At 39.7% G+C, this 12,714-nt stretch overlaps 1 protein-coding gene across 1 annotated transcript; it reads left to right on the forward strand.

The window, feature by feature from the left end:
• The first annotated feature begins 3,424 nt into the window (after positions 1 to 3,424).
• LOC140138018 (uncharacterized) lies at positions 3,425 to 5,095 on the forward strand. Its single transcript, XM_072159854.1, has one exon. It carries the CDS (start codon positions 3,425 to 3,427, stop codon positions 5,093 to 5,095), a length of 1,671 nt encoding a protein of 556 aa, XP_072015955.1.
• Positions 5,096 to 12,714: the final 7,619 nt, after the last annotated feature.

Raw genomic sequence — 12,714 nt, forward strand, 5'->3', positions numbered from 1 at the left:
TGAGATGATAATAGTGTGGCAGGGGTTTGGGGGCTTTTTGCCCATTAAAACCCAATTTGCTTAGTTCCTGCTTAAAGCAGAGGAGTGTGGGCGATTGAATAGCACTTTCAGGCAATTTGTTCCAATTTTCCACCACTCTTTGACTGTAGAAATACTTCCTTGTATCTAGTCTTGATCTTGATTTGGCCAGTTTTTGGGAGTGTCCTCTGGTGCCCTGGTAGTCCGCTTTCTGGAAAAGGGTATCTGGATTGATCCTGTCGATTTGATTCATGATTCTGTATGTTTGGATGATGTCCCCTCTTTCCCTTCTCTTCTCCATTGTGGTGAGGTTGAGCCTCCTCAGTCGTTCTTCGTATGTAAGATGCTGGATACTCGGGATGAGCTTGGTTGCTCTTGCCTGCACCTTTTCGATGACCTTCTTGTCCTTTTCCATGTGCGGGCTCCATGCTTGCATAGCATAGTCCAGGTGTGGTCTAACCAGAGACTTGAAGAGTTTCAATATGATGTCACGGCTTCTGAAGGCGAAGTTTCTTTTAATGAGGCCTAATGCTCTGTTCCCTTTCTTGGCTGCAGTAGCACATTGCGAGGATACCTTCAGTGTGTTGCTAATCAGCACTCCCAAATCCTTTTCTTCTTTTGTTTCTTTCAGTTCTGTTTTTTCTTTTTTTTTTTTGTTGTGCTGGTTCTGATGCCCAAAGTGCATAACGGCACATTTGTCTGCGTTATACCTCATCTGCCATGTTTCTGCCCAGACTTGCAGGTGGTTTATGTCTTCTTGCATATTCTTTATGTCTTCATCTGTTGCCACTGGATTTGCTAACTTTGTATCATCTGCAAACTTGCTCACTGTAGCTAATGTGCTAATATTGCTCTCCATGTCGTTCATATATATCAGGAAGCAGAGGGGTCCTAATACTGATCCTTGAACCACCGAACTTGTCACCTCTTTCCATTCCGACTCTGCTCCTTGCATAACTACTTTCTGCTTCCGATCTGTCAACCATGCCTCAATCCAATACAACAGCTTGCCTTCAATGCCATGAGCTTTAATCTTTTCTACTAGTCTTCTATGTGGTACTGTGTCAAAAGCCTTGGCCAGGTCTAGATACACAACGTCTACTGGGATGCCTTCGTCTACTGTCTTGGTGATGACTTCCAAGTACTCAATAAGATTTGTAGTGCAAGACTTCCCCTTTCTGAATCCGTGCTGAGTGTCATGGATGAGATTATGCTTATCGAGATGCTCTGTTATATGGTCTTTGATGATACTTTCCAGGACTTTGCCAATTACTGAAGTGAGGCTGATAGGTCTGTAGTTCCCTGTTTTGGATCTTGAACCCTTCTTAAAGAGTGGTATGATATGCGCGATTCTCCAGTCTGCAGGAACAATGCCTTCTGCTAATGACTTGTTGAAGATATACGCCAATGGGGTACACAGTTCCTCAGCACATTCTTTCAGTACCGAAGGGTGAATTTGATCTGGGCCAGCTGCTTTGGAAGAATCAAGTCCTTTCAGCTTTTCTTTGACACAGTCATTGGTAATTACAAATTTTTCAAGTTTCTCTTCTTCTGGTCCTGTGTAAATAGTTTCTGGTTCAGGTACATTCTGGTTCTCCACTGTAAAGACTGAAGCAAAAAAGTCATTCAATGCTTCTGCTGTGGGCTGCCCTGGTGGTATTGTTTCTCCAGTGTCGGTTTTCAGTGGACCAACAGCGTCCTTTACTTTCTGTTTGGATCTCACGTAGGCGTAGAAGCTTTTAGAATCCTGCTTTATATTCTCTGCTAATTTCCTCTCAAAGTCTCTCTTTGCCTGTCTTACTTCATACTTAGCTTCTTTCTGGCATTTCTTGTAGTGCTCCAAGTTTCTACTAGTCTTTCTCTTCTGATATCTTTTCCAGGCTCTTTGTTTCCTGCGAACAAGTTTCTGTGCTTTCTTGGTCAGCCACAGCGGCTTCTTTTTATTTCTTTGGATCTTCATTGGAACATGATCATGTATTACATTGTGCAATTGTTCTTTGGTATAGTTCCAAGCTTGTTCTGCTGATCTTGTTTCCAAATCTTCAGTCCACTTTATTTGGCTCAGTTTGGCTTTCATTTGGTCAAAATTGGCATTTCTAAAGTCTCTCTTTGGCGGTGATTTCACTGGTTCGACAAGGTAATTTGTATCCCAAATCAACATGCAGTGGTCGCTTGTGCCTAGGTGGGCTACAACTTGCACATCGTCAACCATATCTGGGTTTGAGGTTATCACCAGGTCGATCAAGGAATTCAGTCTAGTTGGCTTTGTAACATGTTGGGTCCATAAGTTGTCCAGGATAACATCCATGAAGGCTTCTGCTCTTCCTGATCCAGCTTGCATGATTTCCCAGTTAATTTCTCGGTAGTTGAAGTCACCAATAACCATGATGTCTTTTTTCTCGTCTTTGAGGCTCTTTAATACCTGGTTCAGGCTATCATTTTGCTCATTGGTGTTGTATTGACTCCTATACATGATCCCCAGTAGCATATCAGCTTCCGTGCTTGGACATGAGATGTCACACCATAATGCATCCTCATACTCCGCTAAAGCTGCATCTTCTCTCACCTGTACTTCAATACCATCCTTTGTATACAGTAGTATACCACCATGTCCTTTGTACTGTCTGTCTAGTCTGGTAGTCTGGTAGCCAGGTATTTGAAGCTCTGAATTTGCAATATCTTGGTGAAGCCATGTCTCTACAATGCCTACTATATCTGGATCTTCTTCTTCAATGTGATATCTCAAATCGTCTCTCTTATTTGTAATACTTTGTGCGTTGCAGAAGGTGCATTTTAACTTCTTTCTTGTGCCATCCGCTGGTTGGTTACTTATCCTACCAGTCTTTGGATTTCTGGCTGTACTGTTTTTTCTCTTGGCTGCTGGTCGTTTCCTTGTCTCACCAGGTTTTTGGCCATCAAAACAATGTCTGTCTGCATCCACTGGTCGGTTTTCTTTCCTTCCAGTCTCTTGGTATGCATCAACAATTTTTTCTTCAATGTCTGTCTGCAAATTCTCTTCAAGGTGGTTTTCCTCTGAAGACTCTGGTTCTTGCAGGCCAGTAGAAGTTTGGTGCTTGGTGCTAATTTGTGCGCTATTTACATAGTTCTTGTCTTGTTGACCTACTGTTCTTCTTGTGAGGGAGGAGGTCTGACTGTGACAATTTTCCCCCTCACTATCCTCAAGTTTTTTTCACCCTCCGCTTTACGCTGCCTAAGTTCTTGACGTAGCTCTGCCTCTTTTTTCCTCTGTTCATACGTCAGATCTGGTTTCAAGTACACATCGTTGTACACTTCATCGTTGTGCAAATTTTTGGCATTGGTAAGAGCTGTGTGCTTTGCCGTTTTGTTTTTCATTTGTACTTTTACGAGACAGCCTTTTTCAGTGGATATTACATCAGTTTTCACTATGTCATTTGGACTTACTTCAAGCTTACTCTGGAAAAGTTCTTTAACGTTTTTCAACATTAAAGAATATTCGAAGGACACCTTGTTGTCTATCCGAAAAGGTGTGATAAACACTATTGAACCAAAACCATTCAGCCCAGACAAGTGGAATGAACTAAAACGATTGAACGTTGTTAGAAAAACAAAGCGTGGGCGACGAGGTGGAAAGCGTTTAAGACGAAGGATCCACTCGATTGTTACTAATCGATTACCATCTCAGCAGTTTCTTGGAAATGAGAGTGCCACCAAAACAATAAATCCTCACAACTTGATTCGTGTCAAAAAGTGCAATTCAAATACACCCTCTGCAAAGTTCGCTGTTTGGAATGGCCAATCAATTAGGGGGCGTAAGAAAGCTTCCGCAATAATTGATCTTGTGATGTCCGAACATCTGGACATTTTAGCGATAACTGAGAGTTGGCTAACTGGTGATGAAAGAGATAATCGAATTCTTTCTGACTTGAAAAATGCTCTTCCTGACTATGTTATGCATCATGTTCCGCGCCCGAAACGGGGTGGTGGTGTTGCAGTGCTCTTGCGCAGAGGATTTGACATCGTTATCAACCCGTCTTTTCTCGCTAAATCTTTCGAACAAATGGACGTGACAATTTCGTCGAAATCTTCATCCATAAGGCTTTACGTCATTTACCGACCCTATCCATCCAAGGTTAACAAGTTCACAGCGAAGATGTTCTTCGATGAATTTTCTGCATTTGTGGAGACATGTACATCCCTTGCTATTCCATTTGTAATAGCGGGCGATTTCAACTTCCATATGGACGTTCTGGATGATCGCGAAGCTATAATCTTTCGTGAACTTCTTGATTCTGCTTCATTTGATCAGCATGTAAACAAACCTACACATCGCTGCGGTCATACGCTAGATTTGGTGATTACGCGCAGCTCCGATTCCATCATTTCTGATTTGACAATTGATGATACACTTCCATCTGATCATTTTGCTGTCATTTGCAAGCTTGCTGTGTCACGTCCACCTGTCACCAAACATCAGTTTCGCTTTCGCAAACTACGTGACATCGATATCAATGCATTTAATAATGACATCGCTGCTTCGTCTCTTGTGACTGATCCAGCCAATGACGTTGAGTCCCTCAGTACTCAATTTGACAATGTCATGTCTGACTTGTTACATTGTCATGCTCCGGAGGTTTCTAGAAGCGTTTCATTGCGACCTCATGCCCCCTGGTATGATGAGGCGCTCCGTAAAGAAAAGCAGGAACGTCGTCGCTGTGAGCGTCAGTTTTGTAAATCTGGACTTGAAGTACACAGACAAACCTATCGTGATCAGTGCAAGAAATACTCAGCTAAGCTAGAAGAAGCAAAATCTAACTACCATAAATTGCAACTGAAGGACTGCGACCAAAAACAGTTGTTTCGACAGGTTGACAAAATGTGTTCGACTGGCTCCAACAGAACTCTTCCCTCCCATGACAGCACTGAAAAGCTGGCAAATGACTTCGCGGAGTTTTTTTTGCGGATAAGATCCGAAAAGTTAGAGATAAGCTTGACAACATCACTCTGCAACCATCCGTGCCTTCTGAACAAAACCATACCTCAACTTTCAGTAATTTCTGCGAGGTATCTGAAGAGACTATCCATCGTATCATCATGAAATCACCATCGTCGACATGCTCGCTGGACTCAATTCCAACTTCGCTCCTAAAAGAATGCCTTCCTGAGTTACTTCCATCGATTACTAAAATTGTCAATCGTTCGCTCCTATCTGGCATCTTTCCTGCATCATACAAGGTTTCTAGTGTAACTCCCTTGATCAAGAAACCTGGACTGGACGTTAATATACTGAACAACTACAGGCCTATCTCCAACCTGAAGTTTGTCTCAAAGGTTGTTGAGAGGGCGGCGTCAGCCCAGCTTCAAGAATACATGCTTGATAACGAACTGTATGGTAGTAGACAATCAGCGTATCGCAAGCATTTCAGCACGGAGACTGCTCTAGTGCGAGTACAGAACGATATATTGCGTGCTGTTGACCAGCGTTCTGATGTTGTGCTTGTTCTACTCGATCTCTCGGCCGCCTTTGATACAGTCGACCATCAGATATTACTTCGGCGGCTGAGAGATCGTTACGGAGTCCACGGAAAAGCGCTTGCCTGGTGTACTAGCTACCTTTGTAATCGTCAACAATCAGTTGTTATTGGCGACAGTGTATCTGCGACACACTTCATGAACTGCTCCGTACCTCAAGGATCTGTCGCTGGACCATTCATGTTTACAGTTTATGCTGCTCCGCTTGAAGACTTGATTAGGTCATATGGTGTTGAAACTATGATCTACGCGGACGATACACAGTTGTATCTTGTATTGGATCCTAGTAGCGACGACCAACTTCAACGCCTTGAAGACTGCGTTCGAGGCGTGAAAGCATGGACTGCAGAAAATAGATTGCTTCTGAACGATTCAAAGACTGAGGTGTTGCATTTATCTTCGCGATTTAGCAGGAATCCGACACCAATTTCTACCATCAAAGTTGGCGACTCAGAAGTTGACATTGCTTCAGAAGTGCGCAACCTTGGAGTCCTATTTGACCAGTACATGACGCTCATACCTCAAGTGAACAATGTGTGTCGCCCTGCGTGTCTGGCTATCTCCAAAATTGGCCGTATTCGGAAATACATCGACCGTCCTACGGCAGAACGTTTAGTGCATGCATTTGTGACATCCAGACTTGATGCTAACAATAGTCTGCTCTTTGGTCTAACAAGTTCTGCAATTTCTAAGCTTCAACGGGTACAAAACAGTGCCGTGCGACTTGTTTTAGGAGTCAGTGGCCATCGCGTTAATATCAACGATTTACGCCGAAATGAGCTGCACTGGCTTCCTGTGAAAGATCGAATTGTCTTCAAAATCCTCATGATCACATACAAATCGCTGAATGGACTAGCTCCACCTTACCTGAAAGAACTTCTTAACATCTACAAATCGAGCCGCTCCCTTCGGTCGTCGTCGCTTTCTCTCCTTGAAGTACCACGGACTGTAGCAACATCAACGTACGGAGAGCGTGCCTTCTCAGTTTCTTCACCTAAGTTGTGGAATGGGTTACCTCAGCAGATTAGGAATGCCGCGTCACTTGCCACCTTCAAGAAACTGTTAAAAACTCATCTTTTTATCAGTCCAACAGTTTAAATTATATGTGATTTGGTGCTATGTTGTGCGTGGTATCCAGTTAAGCAGACGTTTTAGTTTTCTCACCTCTGTCGGTTTTTTCCATCCGTTCGGCTTGTCCGTTCCACGGAGGTGATGGTCTGTTTTTGCTCTCTCCAACTCGTCTGCTGCCTGGATACCATGCATGAATCAATTTTGTGCAATCTTTCTTTTCAGATTGCTTATGTTGTTTTTAAGTCATATGTATATTGTATGTTTTGGACCTATACTATGTTAGCTTTTTAAATCACGTTTTATCGTATGGTCATGTTTATGAGTGCTGCTTTCACTCTCTAAAATGTGTATATTTAATGCGGTTTTATCATTGTTTTTTTATAACTTTTAATTTTGTGTATTGGTTGTATATTTATGTAAAGCGCTTAGAGGCCTTTTTAAGGTATTTCTGCGCTATACAAGCGCCTCATTATTATTATTATTATTATTAGATACTTAATCAATACCCATATCAGCAGTAGATACATACCTCATCAATACCCATATCAGCAGTTGATAGCTACTTCATCAATACCCATATTAGCAGTAAATAGCTACTTCATCAATACCTATATCAGCAGTAGAAATAGGACCTAAAGCTACCTCATCAATACCCATATCAGCAGTATAGTAGATACCTACTTCATCAATACTGATATCAGCAGTAGATAGCTACTTCAACAATACTCATATCAGCAGTAGATATCTACTTCATTAATGCCCATATCAACAGTAGATAGCTACTTCATCAATACTCATATCAGCAGTAGATAGCTACGTCATCAATACCCATATCAGCAGTAGATAGCTACTTCATCAATACCAATATCAGCAGTAAATATCTACTTCATCATTGCCCATGTCAGCAGTAGATAACTACTTTATCAATACCCATATCAGCAGTAGATAGCTACTTCATCAATACCCATATCAGCAGTAGATACCTACCTCATCAATACCCATATCAGCAGTAGATAGTTACTTCATCAATACCCATATCAGCAGTAGATAGCTACGTTATCAATACCCATATCAGCAGTAGATACCTTCTGCAGCAATACCCATATCAACAGTAGATAAAGTTTAGTTACTTCATCAATACCCATATCAGCAGGAGATAGCTACTTAATCAATACCCATATCAGCAGTAGATACCTACCTCATCAATACCCATATCAGCAGTAGATAGCTACGTCATCAATACCCATATCAGCAGTAGAAATAGGACCTAAAGCTACCTCATCAATACCCATATCAGCAGTATAGTAGATACCTACTTCATCAATACCAATATCAGCAGTAAATAGCTACTTCATCAATACCCATATCAGCAGTAGATACCTACCTTATCAATACCCATATCAGCAGCAGATAGTTACTTCATCAATACCCATATCAGCAGTAGATAGCTACTTCATCAATACCCATATCAGAAGTAGATAGCTACTTCATCAATACCCATATCAGCAGTAGGTAGCTACTTCATCAATACCCATATCAGCAGTGGATAGCTACTTCATCAATACCCATATCAGCAGTAGATAGCTACTTCATCCATACCCATATCAGCAGTAGATACCTACCTCATCAATACCCATATCAGCAGTAAATAACTACTTCATCAATACCCATATCAGCAGTAAATAGCTACTTCATCAATACCCATATCCGCAGTAGATAGCTACTTCATCAATACCCATATCAACAGTAGATACCTACCTCATCAATACCCATATCAGCAGTAGATAGCTACTTCATCAATACCCATATCAGCAGTAGATAGCTACTTTATTAATAATTTTTTTCTCAAATCGGGACCCATGATTAGGGACTTTTTTGCAGCGGCACATCTCCGTATACCTTATACGTGAGTACCCATCCCCTCGAATTGCGAGACATGTATTTTGGCCACTCTGCTCACAAAATCAATTATCTAAATAACTTAGCAGATTCGATACTTTGATTTGTAAGGAAAATATCATTTTGAATCAGTATGTTCCAAGTAAACATGGTAAATGGCAGTATCTGATAGCATTAAGCAAAGAACTCCTGAATCCCAGAAAAGACAGCACTATTTTTTAAAGAATTATAAAAGTATTATCTTGTTTTTCCAAATGAATCACAGCTCCTAATTCTTTAGTTAGTTCTGACTGACAATAAAAGTCAAATTTTAATATTCTTGCAATTTGAGTGAAAATTGGCAAAAAAACATACAATTTTGCATTGTTTTCTTACAATAATAGCCACAAAAAATTGTAAGACTTGGCGCAAGTCTAAGCATTCAAAATCTTGACTATAATTATGCTAAGAGTTCGCTCATAATTTTAATATTTTATGTTATTTTTGATAATTAGCTATGAAATAATAAACATAAGCATAATTTCTTTGGTCTTTGGGCTTACAGCATACGAAAAACAGTCTAAGAACGCATGTTTTTGACCCTTTTTTTTATATCTATATAAAAGTTGACCAAAATATTAAAATTTGACTTTCATCGCCAGTTAGAAAGTGATATAGGATTTAGCTATGTTTCATTTGGCAAACCAGGATAATATTTTTGTAAACCAAAAATATCACAGGCCTCCTTTGATCAGCTCGTAATCGGCGGGCCTTATTACATCGCGGATTAATATTAAACTATTTTATTTTGACAATTGTCTTGTGACATCTCGCCAGAAGCATCACAAATTATTATAAGTCCTATACTTTGTCTACTTTCTTTTTCACAAAAAATATGGACCAGACAGGTCAACTAATAGCACTCTTAACGTGGGTCTACTTTTCGGCGTAATGGTAAAAGCCTAACATTTCCCACCTATATGAGCTAATCAAATAGTGCTGTTTGATTTCTGCAATCAAGAGTAGATATTACATTTTCCGCGCTAATATATTGTGTCTCTGGTTAATGGCAATATCCCTGTCTGTGTATATCAATATTATTATTTAATTTGAAGAGGAGCTTTTTATTTTGTAGTATGATAATGTTATTTCTGATTTTGCTGTTTGCTGGCAAAGTGATGAAATTATTTCTAAAATTGCTTCAATAGAAAATGAAAAGATTGGGTAAACTTGATTTAAATAAATCTAATCAAGAAACAAAATAGAAGTTTAATAATAGTCTTCATTCATGAATGTTACTATATGGTCATTGGCATCTTACACAATGTATAATGTAAAAACTAACAAAGAAAGCTTTGATTAAAAAGCAGCAAAAAAATACTGAATTACAGTATTTACATTTATACAATTGAAATTGACTTGATCGTTGTAGAAATTAAAAAAAGAAGATTTTTCTTCATAAAAATATGGCCAAAATAAAATTATTCACGACATTCAGCTACCAAAGTCATTGTTACATCTTTATTATCTTTCTGACGTTTTGATCATATTACCTGATAAAAATTAAGATAAGCATAGAAATAATTGGCTATTCCAGTTAAAAGCTATACGCCCCCTGGGAAGATATGATCTTAATCTTCCCCATAATGTGAAGTTCAATATGGAGTTGCCTGAATGAGTGACTCCATTTGAAATAATTAAACATCCCCTGTATAGCGTGGGAGAAGTTAGCAACTATTTTAAACTGTTGCGATTTGGTAGTTCACAGCATCTTGCGAATGGTAGTGAGCTTTGGCAAAAATTGCATTGATCATTTCATAGCGAGTGTGTAGAAGAATTCAAATATCACAGATATACTTTTTTAAGTCCTGTGGTTCTTGAGTTATTTTGTAAAGAGGGCTGAAACAACAACACTTTTGTAAAACGTACATAATTCATTAACAACAATAAATCAAGCAAGTTTTCAAAGTATGATTTGTAGAATGAACTTTTGCAAAACATCAAAGTGTTATTTTTCAATAATATATTGATTTAAATAATGAAAGTCGATTTTGTTGTTGCTTCGACCAATAATACTTCGTCTACCCTTAAGATCACGTCTCCTATAGCATGCATATGGCATGTATGGGTGTATGAATTTTAAACGGAATACCCCAAATGCACGTTTTTGTCATCAACACAATGGTGGCTATATAATAAATGCAAAATACCATCAATAACAATGAAAACCCCAGCAACATAATTACCCCATTACAGCAAAAAATAATAACATAATTAAATTGAATCAGTCCATTTTGATGTCAAAATGTCAAACATTTCGAGATTATTATTATTGTTCAGACCTTTATTTTATTATTCAGACCTTTATCATTCTATAAAAGGTAAATAGACGTCTTTCGTTTTTCGATCAATTTAGTTTAAAACCTGTGTTATTATATTACAAACCTTTCCCGGGGAACTAATAAACAGATAGTGTTTATTTGGCCCCAATTAATGAGCCACATGCAAATTTGTTCAATGTGTATCCCCCTCCCCCCCTGGTAAAATACTAAGTGGGGAAAAGCACTTTGTAGATAGGCCTAGAGATATTTTATAATTTGAGGTCATGTGGTGATGAACATAATTATGTGATGGGATGTGATCAAACAAAACAGTGTGAAGTCGGGCATATTCAATTTTCAGTTTTTACATGAATGTATAGAGCATATGCAAAGCTACATTTTGCAGAAACCCCCATTGAAATTGAACATTTAGTTCCAAAGGTATGGACAGTTGAAGTGTTTCCAAAGCAATATGCCGCGCCGTAAATGAAATTATTGTCTTTGTTTGGCTATATCAACATATCCGACTTCCGACTGATTTTGATTGATCACATCACATTTATGGGTTTTTTTTGCAAGAAACAAAAAAGACGAGGGACACTGATGAAAATCATGATATTACGAAACCTTCAGAATGAAGGCTGTTTTAATTCGATCAGTTTCTATTCCTTTGCTCGTTTTTCTTGGCGTTGTATCCAAACAATTAACTCAATGGCCTTGGTCAGTTGTCTTGACGGACGTGTATTGATGCTATTCCATTTGAATCCCATACAAGACATGAACTCAATTAGTGTGAATTTCACATGTTAACTGAATGGGTCACCTCGGGAGTCACTCCATCGCCATACACACTCCATAAAACCACCCCTACTGGCCCGACCGACCCAGAATGGGGGGGGGGGCAAAAACAAAAGGCCCGACCCACCAACCCTACTTGAATTGTCTGCCAACAGGTAGACAGAGTATTTTCGTCGCCTAAAGTGGCACACATACCCCCGGGACCGGGCCCGGGACACATACACGTTCAATTGTATTGGGCAATATCAAAGACCCTATAAAATGCAAAATCTAGTGCACTATTAATGGTACATGTACACAATGTTGTCCAATAAAAGCTAATAAAATTGAACGCGTAGGCTTATAGGAAGCTTTCCCCGGCGCTTTTAAGGTCATGTTTTCAGTAAGACATTAATCAACGCTTTTGGTACATCATGTTGCAGGAATTTGCTGAACATCAAGCGTACTACGGACCATATTAGTAAAGGATCTATACCATCACTAACACTGTGCCTCTCAACTCTGTCAAATCACGACAACTACGATTCCTGGGACATATCCTGAGGATGCAGGAAGATGAACCATGCAGAAGATATGCTCTCTACACCCCATTGGGATGGCTTCGACAACTTTTTACTGCCACTGCCATTAGATAAGACCTGAAGTTGATAGACTTCTGAGAAACAACCAGAATGGTTTCAGAGTGGGAAGAACAACTGTCAGCCACATACTGGCTCTTAGAAGGTTAATAGGAGTGAAGGCCAAAAATCTACCAGCTATAATAACATTCATTGACTTCAGAAAAGCCTTCGATACTATTCACCGAGGCAAGATGCTACAGATCCTCATAGCCTATATGGGATACCAAAACAGATTGTGGATGCAATTGGAAGGACATACAAGAAAACCAGAGCCAAAGTGATCTCCCCTGATGGAGAAACTGAGCTATTTGACATCCTAGCCGGAGTTCTACAAGGTGATACACTTGTTCCCTATCTGTTTGTGATAGTGCTCGACTATGCTTTGAGAATGGCTATAGATGGCAAGGAAGAAGCACTCGGATTGCATCTAGAAAGGAGAAAGAGCAGACGAGTTGGGCCAGAAGTGGTAACCGACCTGGACTTCGCGGATGACATCG

This window comes from Amphiura filiformis, chromosome 2 (assembly GCF_039555335.1).
Source record: "Amphiura filiformis chromosome 2, Afil_fr2py, whole genome shotgun sequence".
NCBI lineage: Eukaryota > Metazoa > Echinodermata > Ophiuroidea > Amphilepidida > Amphiuridae > Amphiura > Amphiura filiformis.